The sequence below is a fragment of the Panulirus ornatus genome, chromosome 67 (assembly GCF_036320965.1).
Source record: "Panulirus ornatus isolate Po-2019 chromosome 67, ASM3632096v1, whole genome shotgun sequence".
Taxonomy (NCBI): Eukaryota; Metazoa; Arthropoda; class Malacostraca; order Decapoda; family Palinuridae; genus Panulirus; species Panulirus ornatus.
The window spans coordinates 16,744,297-16,767,453 of NC_092290.1; the positions used below are offsets into that span (position 1 = coordinate 16,744,297).

At 48.8% G+C, this 23,157-nt stretch overlaps 1 protein-coding gene across 3 annotated transcripts in view; it reads right to left on the bottom strand.

Annotated features, from left to right (window-relative positions):
- The window catches only part of Mtmr6 (Myotubularin related protein 6), a 366,784-nt gene that overhangs the window by 140,274 nt on the left and 203,353 nt on the right, over positions 1-23,157 (bottom strand). For all 3 annotated transcript variants that reach the window (XM_071659034.1, XM_071659033.1, XM_071659035.1), the window contains one exon: positions 5,926-6,039. In XM_071659034.1, the coding sequence (XP_071515135.1) occupies positions 5,926-6,039 (114 nt within the window). The remainder of the gene's footprint in view (positions 1-5,925; positions 6,040-23,157) is intronic.

The window sequence follows — 23,157 nt, forward strand, 5'->3', positions numbered from 1 at the left end:
AGGATCCGAGACTAAATCTGTAACAAGAAAAGGAATAGCGTCAGCGCGAGAGAGGATTGTACCTCACGACCTAGATAACCTGAAGGGGCGCGCAGATGTGGCACACACTGGCCCGACATCTGCCACACTGAGGATGGTCCGGAGTGGGGGCGTGGGGCGCTGGAGACCAGGAGAAGAGGCCACCACAGCGTACTGTCAAGGTACGAATGGAGAAGTTACTGCAAAACCACCACCTTCAGATGATGATGTCGAGGTGCCTCTGTTGAAGTTGTAAAACCATCGCCTGCAGGAGATGTTGTCGAGATACCTTTGTTGCAGTTGTAAAACCATCGCCTGCAGGAGATGTTGTCGAGGTGCCTCTGTTGCAGTTGTAAAACCATCGCCTGCAGATGTTGTCGAGGTACCTCTGTTGCAGTTGTAAAACCATCGCCTGCAGGAGATGTTGTCGAGGTGCCTCTGTTGAAGTTGTAAAACCATCGCCTGCAGGAGATGTTGTCGAGGTGCCTCTGTTGAAGTTGTAAAACCATCGCCTGCAGATGTTGTCGAGGTACCTCTGTTGCAGTTGTAAAACCATCGCCTGCACGAGATGTTGTCAAGGTACCTCTGTTGCAGTAGTAAAACCATCGCCTCCGCAGGAGATGTTGTCGAGGTACCTCTGTTGCAGTTGTAAATCCATCGCCTGCAGGAGATGTTGTCGAGGTACCTTTGTTGCAGTTGTAAAACCATCGCCTCCGCAGGAGATGTTGTCGAGGTACCTTTGTTGCAGTTGTAAAACCATCGCCTGCAGGAGATGTTGTCGAGGTACCTCTGTTGCAGTTGTAAAACCATTGCCTGCAGGAGATGTTGTCGAGGTACCTCTGTTGCAGTTGTAAAACCATCGCCTGCAGGAGATGTTGTCGAGGTACCTTTGTTGCAGTTGCAAAACCATCGCCTGCAGGAGATGTTGTCAAGGTACCTTTGTTGCAGTTGTAAAACCACCAACGGCAAGGAATGCTTTTACGGGATCCTGAGGGAGCCCCAGGGAAACCCAGAGTAGCCTCACTTCGCCAGGCAGTACAATACTCGTCCTCAAAAAAGAAAAGAAGCCAAGTGTGTCTGACGGAAATGGTGTCCTACAGCCACCAGCCAGTGCCAGGAAGTCGTGCCGCAATCACCACAAAGCGAGGCTCAAACAAACAAATCCAACCACACCTCTTGGGTCTCCCACGAAACCATCTGCCCCCCTCCCCTCCCCCTCTCCAACCCCTTCCCCTCTAAAAGGGTGTCCGGGGAAAAGAAATAAGTACGATACATAAGGTGAGGTAGTTGGTCCCGCCGGGGAAAGAGGATGGAAGGAACTGGAGATTTTTTTTTTTCTCTTTTCTTAACAAAATGCGTAGCTGTGCTGAGAAGGCCCACAGAACATCACCACCTCTCTCTCTCTCTCTCTCTCTCTCTCTCTCTCTCTCTCTCTCTCTCTCTCTCTCTCTCTCTCTCTCTCTCACACACACACACACACACACACACACACACACACACACACAAACGAACCCTATAAACACACACACACACACAACACAATATAAAACACCCCCACACATACAAAAATACACAGCCACACCTCAGGAAATAAAGAAATAAAGAGACTCCCTCTCCCAGGCTTTTCTATTTCGAGGTGAAAAGGGATTTTCAGAGCGGAGTGGCCATGCTTCCGGAAGACAGAGCTGGAGGCGGTCACCTTGTATGAGTGTGTGTGTGTGTGTGTGTGTGTGTGTGTGTGTGTGTAAAGAAAACGTGACCGGGGGTAATGACTGGCGCAGCCCCTGTGTTGACCTGAGTGCTGGAGTGGCGGCGTCTGATCCCGAAAGCCCTGTTCTTGCCGCCTGCCCTCTCTCTCTCTCTCTCTCGTCTCCCGAGACCCTTCTGTTAATGACACGAGACCCTCAGTTGTCCTCGTGCGCGTGCTTTGATGGTCTCGCATCTGACCTGTTCACGACAGCACACGTATCCAGGCTGACCTCCTGACCTCGTATCCAGGCTGACCTCCTGACCTCTCGCGCCTCATACAATCTCTGCAACGAGTGGCTCTTACCAGGACCTCCCTGTTCTCCCTCCATCCTCACACGTCGTGACCAGGACCTCCCTGTTCTCCCTCCTCACACGTCATGACCAGGACCTCCCTGTTCTCCCTCCATCCTCACACGTCATGACCAGGACCTCCCTGTTCTCCCTCCATCCTCACACGTCGTGACCAGGACCTCCCTGTTCTCCCTCCATCCTCACACGTCGTGACCAGGACCTCCCTGCTCTCCCTCCTCACATGTCGTGACCAGGACCTCCCTGCTCTCCCTCCTTCCTCACACGTCATGACCAGGACCTCCCTGTTCTCCCTCCATCCTCACACGTCGTGACCAGGACCTCCCTGCTGTCCCTCCTTACATGTCGTGACCAGGACCTCCCTGTTCTCCCTCCCTCCTCACATGTCGTGACCAGGACCTCCCTGCTCTCCCTCCTCACACGTCGTGACCAGGACCTCCCTGCTCTCCCTCCTCATGTGACCAGGACCTCCCTGCTCTCCCTCTATCCTCACACGTCATGACCAGGACCTCCCTGCTCTCCCTCCTCACACGTCGTGACCAGGACCTCCCTGCTCTCCCTCCTCCTCACACGTCATGACCAGGACCTCCCTGTTCTCCCTCCTTCCTCACACGTCGTGACCAGGACCTCCCTGCTCTCCCTCCATCCTCACACGTCGTGACCAGGACCTCCCTGCTCTCCCTCCTCACACGTCGTGACCAGGACCTCCCTGTTCTCCCTCCATCCTCACACGTCGTGACCAGGACCTCCCTGCTCTCCCTCCTCACATGTCGTGACCAGGACCTCCCTGTTCTCCCTCCTTCCTCACACGTCGTGACCAGGACCTCCCTGCTCTCCTTCCTCACACGTCGTGACCAGGACCTCCCTGCTCTCCCTCCATCCTCACACGTCGTGACCAGGACCTCCCTGCTCTCCTTCCTCACACGTCGTGACCAGGACCTCCCTGCTCTCCCTCCTCATGTCGTGACCAGGACCTCCCTGCTCTCCCTCCTCCTCACACGTCATGACCAGGACCTCCCTGTTCTCCCTCCTTCCTCACACGTCGTGACCAGGACCTCCCTGCTCTCCCTCTATCCTCACACGTCATGACCAGGACCTCCCTGCTCTCCCTCCTCACACGTCGTGACCAGGACCTCCCTGCTCTCCCTCCATCCTCACACGTCGTGACCAGGACCTCCCTGCTCTCCCTCCTCCTCACACGTCGTGACCAGGACCTCCCTGTTCTCCCTCTATCCTCACACGTCGTGACCAGGACCTCCCTGTTCTCCCTCCTCACACGTCGTGACCAGGACCTCCCTGCTCTCCCTCCTCCTCACACGTCACGCGGCACTTGTGAGTTCCTATCATACACACAGGAGGCGGGGAATGTGGGCTGCACACAGTTGCCAAGGCCGCGTATTGTGTGAGGCTACACAGTGCCACACAGAGGAAAGTCTCGCCCCTCGTTCCCACCCAGTGACACGGAAAGACTCTTAAAGTGACCTTTGAACTCTCACACCTCCCGACCCAGTGACACGGAAAGACTCTTAAAGTGACCTTTGAACTCTCACAACTCCCGACCCAGTGACACGGAAAGACTCTTAAAGTGACCTTTGAACTCTCACAACTCCCGACCCAGTGACACGGAAAGACTCTTAAAGTGACCTTTGAACTCTCACAACTCCCGACCCAGTGACACGGAAAGACTCTTAAAGTGACCTTTGAACTCTCACAACTCCCGACCCAGTGACACGGAAAGACTCTTAAAGTGACCTTTGAACTTTCACAACTCCCGACCCAGTGACACGGAAAGACTCTTAAAGTGACCTTTGAACTCTCACAACTCCCGACCCAGTGACACGGAAAGACTCTTAAAGTGACCTTTGAACTCTCACAACTCCCGACCCAGTGACACGGAAAGACTCTTAAAGTGACCTTTGAACTCTCACAACTCCCGACCCAGTGACACGGAAAGACTCTTAAAAAATAACCTTTGTATTTGTACGCATCATGATGCACAACATGCAGTACAATTTACAGTGTGCACGTACACTACTGCAGTCACCAAGGATCATTAATAATATTCTTTAACTCTAATACCAGTTTCAGACCCAGAATATCAGTACATGTGAATCTTATAAGTCGAATATCCACAGACAATATTCGAGAGATATTGTATATAATGGTATTCCGATGCTGAAGACTCGTCCAGCCATCTTCAGGACGGACACTACCAGAAGGTGGGATGACATGGGTACAAGAACTAATCCTGGCTGTTTACACGGCCAGGATTCGAACCCCTGTTGATCCAAGCCACGGCCGGGCCCGCGCAGGTTTGCCTTTACCCCACTGGACGTCTGATCCTCGTTCTGTGGAGCTTGACAGCTGATGTGGTGACCACTTGACATCCATGGAGTGTGTGATGTCATCTAAACTGGTTCATCTACATGTAGGTTCAGGTCAGGTTTGATGTCCCTCCAGCGCAAGAGACATATAAGATCTGTATCTCTAAAGTGAAAGGTGTTTCAGGAATCTAAGTACAGCTAACCTATGATGAAACCCAGGAGTGCGCGTCGCGTGTATCCACCTGTAGGCTGACAGAACAACTGAGGCGCTCAGGGTCGCGTGAAACACTCGTGGATCCTCTCCCTTGGGTACGGCAGCGCCGTGACGTCATCGTTGTCACTCACACACACACACACACACACACACACACCCAAACAGGCGCTTTCTACCCTCCTCTCCACCAGATCACCTCCTACTGGTCCCCCCCTGCGCTCAGGGCCCCGCCCACACTACCTGAGACGTAGCCCTTTCCAGTCGCCGTGATTGGTTCTTACTCAGCCGTGACGTCACCTTCGTCCCAGCCCGTTAAAAAGAGGAATATTTCCCACGTCATGTGTCGACCAGCGAGGACATGTCTGCCGCAGCCCTCCAAGACGTCTGTGGGTTGCGACTGTGGGTGTACTGGGCGATCGCCCGCGCCTCACCTGCGGCGTTTCCCCCCCATGAACCTGACCTTTACCTTTCCTTGCGTTATCTGTCTCATTAATTAGTTCGATTAAATGTTCTCTCGATATACCGCGGCTGGGCGCCCACGCGCACATGCTTGAGGGTAAATTACCCCCGCCCTTCCTAGACTCCACCTGCACTTTAATTAAATATTTCTCTGCAGCACAGAAGACATGCTGAGGATACGTGGCTGAGTTTGCGTACCGCCAACCCAATGGTTCCATTCGTCTTCACAACGGCTCTCTATTTACGACTGGCAATGTGCTGTTATGATAGCACTCCTGGTCGTACGCCCACCCGCGGGTTATGAGCACCAGAGTGGCGACATTTTGACGTACTGGCTTCTGTCTGTTGCTGGCAATGCAGGGAAGAAGTGAGAACACAATTATATATATATATACATAAACCCCAGGGCCCCTTTCTCCAGGAGTTCCTACAGCTTCAAGGATGCGCTACAATCAGTGGGAGGGAAAGGATGGACCCCTTTCAAGTTAAACAGTGGCAAAGTATCCACTCTTCATCATCTTAATAGAGCTCATACTCTTGCTCTGCCATGGTATACGGTCCAGTCTTGGACGGTTCACATCAAATCGTAAATACAACCTCAACAATAACAACAACCCACATCCAAAGATGACGAACCACAAAGAAACATTTTTGGATGTAAACACACGGGCCCAATCAGAGCCAGGAGGAGGGGGGGCGTGGGGGGGGGAGGTGGGCTCGGAACTCAATGAATAATGTAGTATCAAATCATGAACCATGTTGACCCAACGCTCTCACGGTGATAAACACAAGCGTCACATCCAACACCCCCTTCACGAGCGGGAGGCTGCGTGCGTGGTCAACAACACTCACCCAGGTCTCCTTCTTGGCGTCGGGGTCGAAGAAGATGAGGTGCGTGGCGGTCAGGTAGAGCGTCCCGGAGGACTTCCTGCTGCTGAACCTGTCCATCAGCCGTACGTTCTCCACCTGCAACACACGAGGAGAACAACATCATGATCAACAACTACAACAGGGAATAGCAGTAACACTGGAGTTCCTCACCACACACACACACACACACACACACACACACACACACACAACACACACACGTACACACACACACAACACACACACGTACACAGCAGTATCAACATAATGTTATCCATCATCCACACACCCGTTATGACAATAACAACAGTAAAATCTCACACTAACCACACGTTTGTATACATCACAGGTACTTCTCGCCCTCGGTCTTCGCAATGTTCCTCACATCCTACACTCCTACTCACTATATATCCTCAGTAGCATCAAGTAAGCAACACTTGAGTGCAATCATCACTCATAGTCTAAACTGCCAGTGTTGTCCAGGAGGTCCCACACTCTTCTTCGTCTAAATCATTTCACTCATTCTCTCTCATCATCAAAGTTTACAGAAGAAAATAATTCCATATGTAAATCTCCTACGTATTTTGTATGATTTTTTGGGACATGGTTATATAAGTTTCCCACAATGCCCACACGCAGAAAGGTAACTCAATCCACAGTTTACACTGACAGACAGTGATGTATACACTAACATTTTACTACGAATTTAAACAATACTGATTCATAAATTTTATTACTATGTTACATGAACAGTGGTCACAAACATATCATTGGAGAGCCGGTAAAAGGCATATATAGCATGATCGAACGATCAATTAAAATGCCATATCTACATACATCAACAATGGGTATTCATAAATAGTGTCAGGATCATTACTATATATATATATATATATATATATAGAGAGAGAGAGAGAGAGAGAGAGAGAGAGAGAGAGAGAGAGAGAGAGAGAGATGAGCAAACGTATATATATATATATATATATATATATATATATATATATATATATATATATATATATATATATATATATATATCTCCCATTATCATATATTTTACAATGACGTTTTCAGCCGTGTGGTCCAACACCGGATATTCACGACCTATCCAATAGCAAACAAAAACATGAAGATTCCACCAAGGATTAATGTTGGCAGGGCTCGCAAACATCACCTGAACTCCATTCTTAACAGTTTAAAATGAAAGTTCTCATCCTTAATAAAGGTAAGTACTATGTATTATAAACAAAAGTATTCATTATTCATTTAATACTAGTAAGTTGGTTATTCAAGTCTCCAATTCAAGAGACAAATGCATTAGTTCAACATCGAGTCACTCGCACTAACCTAATCATTCACCATCACCTAATCACTCACACTCACCTAATCACCGGCACTCACCTGATCATTCGCACTCACCTAATCACTCACACCCACGGAATCACTCGCACTAACCTAATCATTCACCATCACCTAATCACTCACACTCACCTAATCACTCGCACTCAACCTAATCACTCGCACTCACCTAATCACTCACACTCACCTAATCACTCGCACGCACCTAATCACTCGCACTCACCTAATCACTCGCACGCACCTGAGCACCCACACTCACCTAATCACTCACACTCAACCTAATCACTCGCACTCACCTAATCATTCACCCTCACCTAATCACTCACACCCACCTAATCACTCGCACTCACCTAATCACTCGCACTCACCTAAGCATTCGCACTCACCCACTCACTTGCACTCACCTAATCACTCGCACTCAGAGCCAGGACCCATGGCTGTGTTTTCCTCATCACCGACACTCACAAACTCTAACATATATACACAGTATAACCTGTATTTTGTCCATGTGAAGAATTCAAGAAAATATGCATTGTTCATCAGGTCTCGACGTTAATCATGAGTATTCGTAGCATTTCTCACTCCTCCTATCACACTGGTGAGATATAATATTTCGCACCAGTAATATTCCTTTTTCTCACCCGTAACACAGGCCACCAACATGACAAACCAGTGTTTCAACACGCCACCCAAACCTACAAGCAGCATTTCTCAACGACACCTCGTGATGAGATACAATAAAGGTGTTTCATAAAAAGTGGCTCACAAACAACTGTACTACGTAATGGTTCCTCAACAACGCGCCGGTAAACAAAGGCTTGAAGAGCACTGTTTGACCCCCAGGACGAGCACAACTTAATGGGTTGTTTTCCGGTACACAACACAGGCGATACCAAGGGAAAGGCTCTTAGGGCCCTTATCAAGGCCATCCCATTGATATATATATATATATATATATATATATATATATATATATATATATATATATATATATATATATATATATACACCCTAGCCTGAGACAGGTAACCCATTTCATAGACCAATTCCTAGGACTGGATGAACAGCTGGGTTGACTGTGGACCGACTGCCGCAACCAGGATTCGAACCTATGCCATGCTCGACCCTAGGCGGGCCCGTGAATGCGTCACGGTCAGGAACGCTATAACTGCTATACCACGGTTTATATATATATATATATATATATATATATATATATATATATATATATATATGGAACGTAAACAACTTATAGATGTCGCTAAAAACATTTACAGCCTGAGTGACATTTTTTGAATTTACCGCCGTCAAAGGACAGAAATACTGGACCGGACATTTTGTTGACAGGAATCTTACATATTCATACTCGATCATGTTTTTCATCCATTCCAGGCGCTAGCGTAAACCTAACCTTTGGTCTGTGGTGTGAAATGTAATAATAGTAATTGCTTAGGGTAATGTCCGCGCCCACAGTCAAACTGACTATTTGTGTGTTACGGAGAGAGAGAGTTTTACACTAGTGTTGCTCCGTCTCTTAACCTTGTATATAATGCCTAAACTCCTGTGTACACACACACACACACACACACACACACACACATACGCATGCGCGCGCGCGTACGTTTCTGTCATAGCCAGTTTACCCATGTACCAACCAGCCCTGAAGGGAGGATGAACAGCTAGGATGACTATGTGCCGACTGCGGCGTGTAGGATTCGAACCCGAACGGTCCCGTGTCTTGAATCATGGACGGCGACTTCACCGCACCAGTGAAATAACACTGAATAAAACGTGAAAAGGGAATACTTTGTTGTAAACAAAAAATGTTATCAAAAGGTCTTGCCCTTCCTAAAAACGGCGAAGTGCAATTATAATCAACAGTCAAGCCAATTAACTGTCGCTCAGAGTCGCATGGCCGCTCATGGACAAGGAAAAATATAAACGTCCAACCGACTTGCGTTTTTCGAACAGTTCTTCATTTTTCTCAACGACCCACCAAGGCATCCTGCTCATGGCACTTCACGATTTTTGGATGCGCAAAACACAGGACTCGGGAGCAACACAAAACAGACAGGAACAACACAGTGTTTTTCACGGTCAGCGCGCGAACACATGGACGCTCGCGTTTAAAATGAATATATATATAAATGAAAAAAAAAGCTGAACTTCTGTTTCCATCACAAGCAATTGTGAGGAATTTAAAATGTGTGTGTGTGTGTGTGTGTGTGTGTGTGTGTGTGTGTGTGTGTGTGTGTGTGTGTGCCAACACCACAGAATATGAAGTTCCTCACACCATCACCACACCAGTGATGGTGTCCTCACCATCACCAGACACCATCTCACTATATCTACTTCGTCTTTACGAACACAGGAAATAAGTGTTTTGACCCGAACTCATGAGAGGGAAGTTCATTATCCTTCATCCCGTTAAACACTGGCTGTGGTGTTTCTCAAGGATCACACGTCGAAACCCTTCCCCCTTAACTGCGTCTCACCCATTACCACGGCATCATCAACAACAACACACAAGGCAGTGTTTCTAAAATGGGGAAACACGTCATTAGGTGTAAATTGTCTGATTTCCAAAACAATACAGTGGCTTGTGTTTCTTCGAGCCAACACACGTAAACGTGAAACACAGTGTTTCCTCTACAACATGGGGGACCTGACAAGGACCAGGATGAACTGCAATACGAAAACAGGAAACATAAGAGATGCGCACTGCCCAGTAGGTAGGAAAATCAAGAGAAAATACACAGATTAGAATATCCTGCTGAACGTGGGCCCATAACTGGAGGTGTGACACAGTCATCACTCTCACACGAACTCACAAACTTCCTCACCACCAAACAACATTAGCCAGTCTCTCCACATGCACGTATGTATGTATGTATGTACACCAAGACACACATACCTTGCTGAGCCACATCTGCAACACATACCTCACCAAGAACAACCACCCACAACAACATTACTCTGGGAGACGAGATGAATGGTCTCCTCCAACACAGGGAGCAGCCAGACAATGACAATGTTTTGTGTTTCATTTTCTTAATGTACGGGTCATTGTGAGGGAGAACAGGAGGGGAGAGGAGGCTAAGGAAGCCTACAGCCCAGGTCTTGCTCAACCCTCCACATACTTCCTGATCTTCCTCTTCGTTGCTTACTGGTCGGGGCCAACTTGTTCAGCTGGTGCGACCAAAGTGCCCCAGTTGGCGCTAAGAGAGTGCACTCACGGTATCTAGCGACGGTGAATAACGAAGTGTGATAAGAGAGTTGGTCAGGGTGCGCCAACTGGAGGGGGGGGGACATTTCGTAATCAGAAGAGATGAGGAGTGGAAAAGGAAGTCCACAGAAATAGTGGTGATGACGATTTGGGACGTGGGTGTTAGGTGGCTGATCATAATTATGCCCCTGGTAGTTAAGAAAGGGAAAATAAGTGGGCTTCCTCCACGCACTAAACACACACACACACACACACACACACACACACACACACACACACACACACACACACATTACCCGTGTGGGAGGATTTCAGCCCACCTTTTTAGGCGGGTCTTGAAACCCTGTGTAAATAGAGTTATGCAACTTAAGTAAGCCAGAGCCTCGCGGAGGGAAGTTACCAAGTCGAGGAATGGCTTTGTCTTTTGTGGAGTTTGCAGGACAGTGGGCGACACAGATGCATAACACAGTAGTGCATGTTGGAAGACATATCTAAAGCCACAGGACATCAAAGTCTGGGGATGACAGGTCCACGGGGCGTGCAACAGACGTGCTGCTATTGAAACGGGGACAAACCCCCCGTTTTGAAAAGAAAATGTGGACGTAGAGTATTCTTTTAATGTCAAAAGGCTTACCAGTCACAAACACGGGGCTCCCCAACGGGGCCAAGCCTTAGAGTTCAGAGTCAAGAGAATGTAAAGAGAACGCAGATGCATCATTAAACAGCTGTGTCTACCAAAAAAAATAGATTAAATATTTGAAGATGGCGTTCAACATATGGCAGGTTCATATTTACACCGCGGATGCTAGTAAACAGAATACGTTAGGACTAAGTGAAGCCAATGCCGCCACGGACTGAGTCCCATGTCAATACCTTCTCGTTGGCAGAAGTGTCAGAAGAAGGACAACCCCCAGAGGTCCTTTCCAAACCAGGGCATCTGGAACAAGGGACCAACAGACCACGCACACAAGGTGACACTAGGCATGATACTATCAAGCCAGGTACTGAGGATGCCAAGCCTCTTAAACCACCCCACCTTTGGCACCTTATTACTACAGACTGGACAACCTTAAGACCCCTCAACCTCTGATGTCATTGAGGAAACCACTGTCGCTCATGAGGCAACGTTTCTCTCTCTGTTGAACACCCAGCAGAGAATGGTAGTCAGACAAGAATACAGCCTCTTATTCCATACGACCATGTCTTCTACCAGTTTATGGTTCGGCCACTCATGTCCTCGTACCATTCTGGTAAGGGACGTGCCATATCTACCAGGCCGTGGTTCAACAACCACAGGGACCATCCTGGTAAGGGACGTGCCATATCTACCACACCGTGGTTCAACAACCACAGGGACCATCTTGGTAAGGGACGTGCCATATCTACCAGACCGTGGTTCAACAACCAAGGGGACCATCCTGGTAAGTGATGTGGTCTATGGTTCAACCACTCTTGTCCTGCGACTAAAGCTGGTAAGGTGGGGTGGCACATCGGATCTGAAAACCCCTCTTTTCCTTCGAGTCAATCCGGCCTTCATATCCACGTGAAGTCTTTCCAGTTCAGCAAAAGTCTTCACCTAAGTCTCTTTTATCCCCAGCAAATCTCAAGGTCCCAGGTCTGTGGCTGGGTTCTCAGGGTTCCAGGTCTGTGGCTGGGTTCTCAGGGTTCCAGGTCTGTGGCTGGGTTCTCAGGATTCCAGGTCTGTGGCTGGGCTCTCAGGGTTCCAGGTCTGTGGCTGGGCTTTCAGGGTTCCAGGTCTGTAGCTGGGTTCTCAGGGTTCCAGGTCTGTGGCTGGGTTCTCAGGGTTCCAGGTCTGTGGCTGGGTTCTCAGGGTTCCAGGTCTGTGGCTGGGCTCTCAGGGTTCCAGGTCTATGGCTGGGTTCTCAGGGTTCCAGGTCTGTAGCTGGGTTCTCAGGGTTCCAGATCTGTGGCTGGGTTCTCAGGGTTCCAGGTCTGTGGCTGGATTCTCAGGGTTCCAGGTCTGTAGCTGGGTTCTCAGGGTTCCAGGTCTGTGGCTGGATTCTCAGGGTTCCAGGTCTGTGGCTGGGTTCTCAGGGTTCCAGGTCTGTGGCTGGGTTCTCAGGGTTCCAGGTCTGTGGCTGGATTCTCAGGGTTCCAGGTCTGTGGCTGGATTCTCAGGGTTCCAGGTCTGTGGCTGGATTCTCAGGGTTCCAGGTCTGTGGCTGGAAGCACACTCACCTTCCTTCCACAGTGAGGACTGGAAGAGTCCTGTGGCCACTGTCTTTGGAACAAATGATGTGCTGAAACTCAGGTGGCTTCAACAACACTTCAGGGAACTCAGATGGTTCCAGCAGCACTCTTGGGAACTCAAATGGCCCCTACAACACTCCAGGACACTCAGGTGGCCCCTACAACACTCCAAGACACTCAGGTGGCCCCTACAATACTCCAGGACACTCAGGTGGCCCCTACAACACTCCAAGACACTCAGGTGGCCCCTACAACACTCCAGGACACTCAGGTGGCCCCTACAACACTCCAAGACACTCAGGTGGCCCCTACAGCACTCCAGGACACTCAGGCGGCCCCTACAGCACTCCAGGACACTCAGATAGCTCCAGCAACACTTCAGGGTACTCAGATGGTTCCAGCAGCACTCCTGGGAACTCAAGTGGGCCCTACAACACTCCAGGACACTCAGGTGGCCCCTACAACACTCCAGGACACTCAGGCGGCCCCTTCAATACTCCAGGGCACTCAGGTGGCCCCTACAACACTCCAGGACACTCAGGTGGCCCCTACAATACTCCAGGACACTCAGGTGGTCCCTACAACACTCCAGGACACTCAGGTGGCCCCTACAACACTCCAGGACACTCAGGTGGCCCCTACAACACTCCAGGACACTCAGGTGGCCCCTACAACACTCCAGGACAGTCAGGTGGCCCCTACAACACTCCAGGACACTCAAGTGGGCCCTACAACACTCCAGGACACTCAGGCGGCCCCTACAATATTCCAGGACAGTCAGGTGGCCCCTACAACACTCCAGGACACTCAGGTGGCCCCTACAATACTCCAGGACAGTCAGGTGGCCCCTACAATACTCCAGGACACTCAGGTGGCCCCTACAACACTCCAGGACACTCAGGTGGCCCCTACAACACTCCAGGACACTCAGGTGGCCCCTACAGCACTCGAGGACACTCAGGTGGCCCCTACAACACTCCAGGACACTCAGGTGGCCCCTACAACACTCCAGGACACTCAGGTGGCCCCTACAACACTCCAGGACACTCAGGTGGTCCCTACAACACTCCAGGACACTCGGGTGGCCCCTAAAACGCTCCAGGACACTCAGGTGGCCCCTACAACACTCCAGGACACTCAGGTGGCCCCTACAGCACTCCAGGACACTCAGGTGGCCCCTACAACACTCCAGGACACTCAGGTGGCCCCTACAACACTCCAGGACACTCAGGTGGCCCCTACAACACTCCAACCTCTGCCCATATCTCCCCCAGAACACTACAACCTCCGCCCCATACTCTCCCCAGAACACTACAACCTCCGCCCCATACTCTCCCCCAGAACACTACAACCTCCGCCCCATACTCTCCCCAGAATCACTACAACCTCCGCCCCATACTCTCCCCCAGAACACTACAACCTCCGCCCCATACTCTCCCCCAGAACACTACAACCTCCGCCACATACTCTCCCCCAGAACACTACAACCTCCGCACATACTCTCCCCCAGAACACTACAACCTCCGCCCCATACTCTCCCCAGAACACTACAACCTCCGCCCCATACTCTCCCCCAGAACACTACAACCTCCGCCACATACTCTCCCCCAGAACACTACAACCTCCGCCCCATACTCTCCCCCAGAACACTACAACCTCCGCCCCATACTCTCCCCCAGAACACTACAACCTCCGCCCCATACTCTCCCCCAGAACACTACAACCTCCGCCCCATACTCTCCCCCAGAACACTACAACCTCCGCCCCATACTCTCCCCCAGAACACTACAACCTCCGCCCCATACTCTCCCCCAGAACACTACAACCTCCGCCCCATACTCTCCCCAAGAACAACTCAAGTGAAGCATATACCATCCCTCACAACAACAACACAGCCTACATCTTATACTGTCCCCCACAACACAACCACAGGGCCAGTCCTGTTCAAATATACAGAGTAACAGTAGGTTGTAGACAGCAGCCGCCCCAGGGGAAGTACAACCCTCCTGACTTCTGAGTGTCGGGACCGCCATCTCACAACACCCTCCGTGTCACGCACCACTTCTGGTCGTATTTTCATTAAGCCAGCAGTATAGCACACTACACACGTAGCCTCCATGGTTCTCTCGCTATCATCACACGTTTTCCTATAATCTCTTTTCCTAAATGTGTCTCGTGTGTTTTGTTCTATTTTTTTTTTATTTTACCTAAGAGAAAATTCTTTTCCGAGGCTCCAGTCAGGGATAAAAGTCCTTATCGTGGCTGGGGGGGGGGGCTTAATTGAAATATAAAGAGGATTATGAAATGGCAGGAGGGGGGGAAAAAGAGAAAGGAGACGAGTAAAAGCATTCACGAATTTTGGAGGAAATGAGAAACCAGTCTCTTTTTTAAAAAGTGTCAGGTCATGGTTATTAGGGAAGGCATGAGAGGGTAGTGAGTTCCAGAGCTTCGACGCGGAAGGAAAGAAACAGTTTGTATTTAAGCAGGAGTGGTAGGCACACCTTCTCAAGTCTCCCTGGGGTTCAGGGAACACCTCTCTCTAAGTCTGGCTAAAACCAGGACAATTCTCCAAGACAGGAATTCTTAAAAAATAATATAAACACTGTCACCACAACATGAGCTACACCACATACTGGCCCTACATGATCTACACCACATACTGTCCCTACAACATGACCTACACCACATACTGTCCCTACAACATGACCTACACCACATACTGTCCCTACAGCATTACCTACACCACATACTGGCCCTTCAACATGACCTACACCACATACTGGCCCTACAACATGACCTACACCACATACTGGCCCTACAACATAACACCCAAGGTACCATCACACAGGTACCATACGGTGCACCAAGGGCCACGGTACCATCACACAGGTACCACACGGTGCACCAAGAGCCACGGTACCATCACTCAGGTACCACACGGTGCACCAAAAGCCACGGTACCATCACACAGGTACCACACGGTGCACCAAGAGCCACGGTACCATCACTCAGGTACCACACGGTGCACCAAGAGCCACGGTACCATCACTCAGGTACCACACGGTGCACCAAGGGCCACGGTACCATCACACAGGTACCACACGGTGCACCAAGAGCCACGGTACCATCACACAGGTACCAGACGACGGTACACTCGCCCCCTCAGCCACAACTCCCCCCCCCCCCACTAAACAACTAGGGAGATGTTAAACCCACACTAACCATGGCCTAGGAACTGGTCCTCTCGTTAAACCTGCCCCTTACACTCCTCCCCTGGGGGGGGGGGGGGGTAGACGTTAAACCATATAATATAAACCAGTAGGTTCCCCCGTGCTGCTTGTCTAGGCGGCTTCTCTAGACGGGTTCTCTAGACGGCCTCTCTAGACGGGTTCTCTAGACGGGTTCTCTAGACGGCCTCTCTAGACGGCCTCTCTAGACGGGTTCTCTAGACGGCCTCTCTAGACGGGTTCTCTAGACGGCCTCTCTAGACGGCCTCTCTAGACGGGTTCTCTAGACGGGTTCTCTAGACGGCCTCTCTAGACGGCTTTTCTAGACGGGTTCTCTAGACGGCTTTTCTAGACGGGTTCTCTAGACGGCTTTTCTAGACGGGTTCTCTAGACGGCCTCTCTAGACGGGTTCTCTAGACGGCCTCTCTAGACGGCTTCTCTAGAATACGAGCAAAGCTACGGAAGTGATCATTATTAATCCACAATGTCTTCCCCCCCCCCCCCCCCCCACCTCCACCTCCACCACCTACCGTCCCATTAGAGGGAAGGGTGTATCAAACAAGCAGGAGGAGGAGGAGGCGGGAGCAGCAGCAGGAGCAGCAGCAGCAGGAGGAGGAGGTGGCGGGAGCAGGAGCAGCAGCAGCAGCAAGCAGGAGCAGAAGGAGAGGCTTGGTTAGCAGACCTGCTCTAAGACCTTTGTTTTCTTTTCTTATAATATACTGATCGATGAAGCCCCTCCCCCTCACACACACACGCCCCGGGGCCACGCATAGAACCCAGACCCCCCTCCTCCCTCCAACCCATAGCCCCCCTCCCCCCTCCAACCCAGCACCACCCTCCCCCCTCCAACCCAGAACCCCCCCTCCCCTCCCAACCCAGAACCCCCCCTCCCCTCCCAACCCAGAACCCCCCTCCCCTCCCAACCCAGAACCCCCTCCTCCCCCCAACCCATAGCCCCCCCCTCCAACCCAGAACCCCCCTCCACCCCCCCAACCCATAGCCCCCCTCCAACCCAGAACCCCCCTCCTCCCCCCAACCCATAGCCCCTCCAACCCAGAACCCCCCTCCCCCCTCCAACCCACAACCACCCTCCCCCCCTCCCACCCATAACCCCTTCCTCCCCCCCTCCAACCCAGAACCACCCTCTCCCCTCCCAACCCATAACCCCATCCTCCCCCCTCCAACCCAGAACCCCCCTTCCCTCCCAACCCAGAACCCCCCTCCCCCCTCCAACCCAGAACACCCCCCCTTCCCTCCAACCCAGAACCCTCCCTTCCCTCCCCAACCCACCAAGCATCACACCAGGGGGGAGGGGGGGAGGGACGGGAAGGGATTATCTTAGCTGTAATAGGGAGGGAGGGAGGGAGGGAGGGAGGTGGGGGGGAGGGAGGGAGGGAGGTGGGGGGGGAGGGGGAGGAGGTTTTACGGCGATTACACCAGTGATTATTGTGGAGGGATTACGTCGATTGGGAGAGGGGCGTCACGCTGCCTGCGGGCGACGGACAGGGAGAGTCCGGTGGATCAGAGGCTAATCACAATGGCCTACGTCCGTCAGGAACGCCAGAAGGACCATCTGAGAGTGAGAAAACCCGATGGCTTGCGACCTTAACCACCAAATACCACATCGCGTCACGCCATGGGGGCCATGATAATGCTATCCCTCCTCAGCCTCGCCTCAAGATGGCCGTCACGGGAACCTGTACTACCTGGCGTTCTATGGTTTACTGGTTTAGCGGTGCTGAGCGTGAGTTTCCTTCGCCCAGGTTGGAATCCCGGGCGCGATAATTGGCCCGCAGCCAACCTAGCTGCTCATGCTCCCGTCGGGGCTGGTCGATAAACAGATATCCGGCTTAGACTATAGTATATCCCCTAGTTAAGCCTACCGAGAAAACGTCGTCCCCTGTATATCACAACTCTCCAATTTCCTCTATCTATTTGCACGCCTCAGACCCTCAGGCTCCAACCTCTCCGGGAATCGTAACTCCATCCATCCATTTTCTATTCGGTGTTACCACTCCGTGTCCCCTCCACTTGAAGACATGCCCATCCTCTTCGTCAACCTTTCCTCACTCATCCTCTCCATAGGTCCAAACCATTTCAGTACCTCCTTTTCAACTCCCTACGCCATACTCTTCTCACTACCCTCCCAACACCACTAAGTGTCCTTAAGAATTTCATCCCCAACACATCCACCCTCACTATTCATCTCTGGCACACGCTTCGCATCCACACAACACCTTCAGTACTACAATAATATCATACGGACGCGAGACAGGGGCTATGGACAGGGTTGGGTGGAGGAAGGTGGATGTATGGGAAATGAAATGCTTGAGGACAATATGTGGTGTGAGGTGGTTTGTTTAATTAATGGAAGGGCTATAGAGAGAGAGAGAGAGAGAGAGAGAGAGAGAGAGAGAGAGAGAGAGAGAGAGAGAGAGAGAGAGAGATGTGGCAATAAAAAGAATGTGGTTGAGAGAGCTGAAAAGAGTGTGTGCTGAAGATGGTTTGGACATATGGAGAGAATGAGTGAAGAGAGGTTGGCAAAGAGGATATACAGCTACATAAATACATGCATACATACATCCATACATAGTGTACAGTGTATGAAATGGCCATGAATAAGGCATTCAGCTGATCTTACCCTCTCAGCTACTGTCAAAACACGGAAACCATCACAGTATAAAAAAGCCCCACCTCCCCCGACCATCAGCCACCAACACACAACATAAAAACACACGATACTCACCCGTGGCACTGCTGGCTGGGCTGGGAGGCGGTGCTTCCCCCACCACAGGGGGGGAACCGACGGGTGAATCATCCAGTTACCTAACAACGGCCAGCCTTATGCTAACAACGGCCAGCTTCATGCTAACAACGGCCAGCCTTATGCTAACAGCGGCCAGCCTTATGCTAACAACGGCCAGCCTTATGCTAACAACGGCCAGCCTTATGCTAACAACGGCCAGCCTTATGCTAACAACGGCCAGCCTTATGCTAACAACGGCCAGCCTTATGCTGACAACGGCCAGCCTTATGCTAACAACGGCCAGCCTTATGCTAACAACGGCCAGCCTTATGCTAACAACGGCCAGCCTTATGCTGACAACGGCCAGCCTTATGCTAACAACGGCCAGCCTTATGCTGACAACGGCCAGCCTTATGCTAACAATAGCAAGCAATACCCCAAAGTATCGCGTCACGCATCACGGTCGTGCGTCACAGCTCCGAAGAAGCAGGTAGCTGCCATCACTCACGTAGTACAAGCCATCACACACACACACCATCGCCAATTAAACAAAGGCGATCACCAAGTCATGTACCATGATGGCAACTACGTGGCAGAGGAGGGCGGTCAAACAAAAGCACCCAACACAGCAAAGCCATCGCCCAACACAGCAAAAAGCCATCAGACCGTCACCATACATGAGCAAGCCCTCCTCTGTTATATCATGATCGTACGTGACCCAACACAGCAAAGCCATCAATTCTTCATCATACATAAGCAGGCCCTCCTTTGTTATATCATGATCGTACGTGACCCAACACAGCAAAGCCATCAATTCTTCATCATACATAAGCAAGCCCTCCTCTGTTATATCCTGATCGTACGTGACCCAACACAGCAAAGCCATCAATTCTTCATCATACATAAGCAGGCCCTCCTCTGTTATATCATGATCGTACGTGACCCAACACAGCAAAGCCATCAATTCATCATCATACATAAGCAAGCCCTCCTTTGTTATATCATGATCGTACGTGACCCAACACAGCAAAGCCATCAAATAAACACTAACCCTAACAAATGCGTCCCAAATACACATACGTAAACCCCAAACACTCGCGGTTCCAGACATGGGAAACACGGGTCTTCCCAACACAGCAAAAAAGGAAAAAAAAAAAAAACCCAAACTCATACCTATGAAGCGGACGCGGTCAACACAGGACACACCACAACAACAACAGCAACAACAAAGGAACAGATATGCTTACTCCACTTCCTGACCCACCACCCAGGGTAAGGGGCCAGGACCTTCACCCTCCTTCCCTTCAGGGCCAGCCAGGGACTCACAGCCTGCAAAAATTTAAGGACACATTTAATAGTCGCCATCTTAGTTAGAGAGCGTATTAACCCTGGCTCTCTCCCTCCTCCTCTTCCCTTGATAATAGATATAATGTGTTACTCTCGTATAACTGTGTCAACAAATGGATCCACGCGTCGCTCTTGTGTGAGGGTGGTCTCTGGCAGTCGAGGTCTGGCGATGGTCTTTGTAGGACTGTGACACTGTTGGGGGGTCGCTGATAGCCGAGGTCTGGCGATGGTCTTTGCAGGACTCTGACACTGTTGGGGGGTCGCTGATAGCCGAGGTCTGGCGATGGTCTTTGCAGGACTGTTGGGGGTCTCTGATAGCCGAGGTCTGGCGATGGTCTTTGCAGGACTCTGACACTGTTGGGGGGTCGCTGATAGCCGAGGTCTGGCGATGGTCTTTGCAGGACTTTGACACTGTTGGGGGGTCTCTGATAGCCGAGGTCTGGCGATGGTCTTTGCAGGACTTTGACACTGTTGGGGGTCTCTGATAGCTGAGCTCTGGCGATGGTCTCTGCTGGACTGACTCTGCTGGGGGGGTGTCTCTGACAGCCGAGGTTTGGCGCTGGTCTCTGCTGGACTGAAACAGTTGGGTCTCTTGATAGCCCAGGTCTGGCGATGGTCTCTGCTGGACTGACCCAGCCGGGGTCTCTGACAGCTTACTCTTGGCTTTGTTATTTACAGCACATAAGGAGATGGGAATTTTCTGCCTACATCAGTGAAAGCGGGACCAGACAGCGAAAGAAAACATCAAAAAAATAAATAAAATACTTCTAACATGGAACACAATTTTCTTAATTAGTCCTAATAAATATAATTACAAAAATCTAAATACTTTCAAATGAATCGAGAAGGTAAGAAGATTCGCCTCAATGACATCGTAATTTTGGGTGAATTAAATTTAATCCCACGACACGAAAAACAAAATTGGGTAAACTGGTTATTCCAGCATGATAATCTAAACTGATGAATAATTATCATTATGAGGAAAGTCGTTTAACAATCGTCTAATTACTAAAAAAAACCTTCTGATTACAGGCTTGAAATAGAGAACAACTACATAAAGAATACAGGATCTTGTTAGAAAACTGATAACGACTACATAACCCTGATACAGCTGTAGTAATGATAACAACTACATAACCCTGATACAGCTGTAGTAATGATAACAACTACATAACCCTGATACGGCTGTATCATTGATAACAACTACATAACCCTGATACAGCTGTAATAATGATAACAACTACATAACCCTGATACAGCTGTATCAATGATAACACTACATAACCCTGATACAGCTGTAATAATGATCATAACAACAACATAACCCTAACAAGAGTTGTAATAATGATAACTACATAACCCTGTACGAGTTGTAATAATGATAACTAAATAACACTAAGAGTTGTAATAATAATAACTAAATAACACTAAGAGTTGTAATAATGATAACTAAATAACACTAAGAGTTGTAATAATGATAACTAAATAACACTAAGAGTTGTAATAATGATAACTAAATAACACTAAGAGTTGTAATAATGATAACTAAATAACACTAAGAGTTGTAATAATGATAACTAACACTGTAAGAGTTGTAATAATGATAACTAAATAACACTAAGAGTTGTAATAAAGACAACTAACACTGTAAGAGTTGTAATAATGATAACTAAATAACACTAAGAGTTGTAATAATGATAACTAAATAACACTAAGAGTTGTAATAATGATAACTAAATAACACTAAGAGTTGTAATAATGATAACTAAATAACACTAAGAGTTGTAATAATGATAACTAAATAACACTAAGAGTTGTAATAATGATAACTAAATAACACTAAGAGTTGTAATAATGATAACTAAATAACACTAAGAGTTGTAATAATGATAACTAAATAACACTAAGAGTTGTAATAATGATAACTAAATAACACTAAGAGTTGTAATAATGATAACTAAATAACACTAAGAGTTGTAATAATGATAACTAAATAACACTAAGAGTTGTAATAAAGACAACTAAGACTGTAAGAGTTGTAATAATGATAACTAAATAACACTAAGAGTTGTAATAATGATAACTAAATAACACTAAGAGTTGTAATAATGATAACTAAATAACACTAAGAGTTGTAATAATGATAACTAAATAACACTAAGAGTTGTAATAATGATAACTAAATAACACTAAGAGTTGTAATAATGATAACTAAATAACACTAAGAGTTGTAATAATGATAACTAAATAACACTAAGAGTTGTAATAATGATAACTAAATAACACTAAGAGTTGTAATAATGATAACTAAATAACACTAAGAGTTGTAATAATGATAACTAAATAACACTAAGAGTTGTAATAATGATAACTAAATAACACTAAGAGTTGTAATAATGATAACTAAATAACACTAAGAGTTGTAATAATGATAACTAAATAACACTAAGAGTTGTAATAATGATAACTAAATAACACTAAGAGTTGTAATAATGATAACTAAATAACACTAAGAGTTGTAATAATGATAACTAAATAACACTAAGAGTTGTAATAATGATAACTAAATAACACTAAGAGTTGTAATGACGATCACAACTAAACTAACACTTGAGCTGTAATAACCATAAGAACTACATCATTCTGTCAGTGTTGTAACAATAATAACAACCAATAATAACCACATAACAGTAGTTATCGCCCCTTGTCCTCACACCTAACACTTTCCAATGAATAAACACTTCATGATACGTCAGCATTTAGAACACAAAAGGATACAATCCAACGTGTATTTATTGAGATCTTGGTTGGGTTGATAATGAATTTAATATGATAATGAGGACCATCTTGGCATTTATCCCAGCAGCTGGTGGGTTCAGGTGGAGGGCTAAGTGGTGCCACCACCTCTGGCCCAGCAGAAGGCGGGTCAGGGAGGCCAAGTGCCTCGTCCATATACCAGCTGTGTGCTCGCCCTCTCTCTCTCTCTCTCTCTCTCTCTCTCTCTCTCTCTCTCTCTCTCTCTCTCTCTCTCTCTCTCTCACTACACCATCTGAGATCCATCTCCTACACTAGCTGAGAGCCTTACCTCCACACCAGCT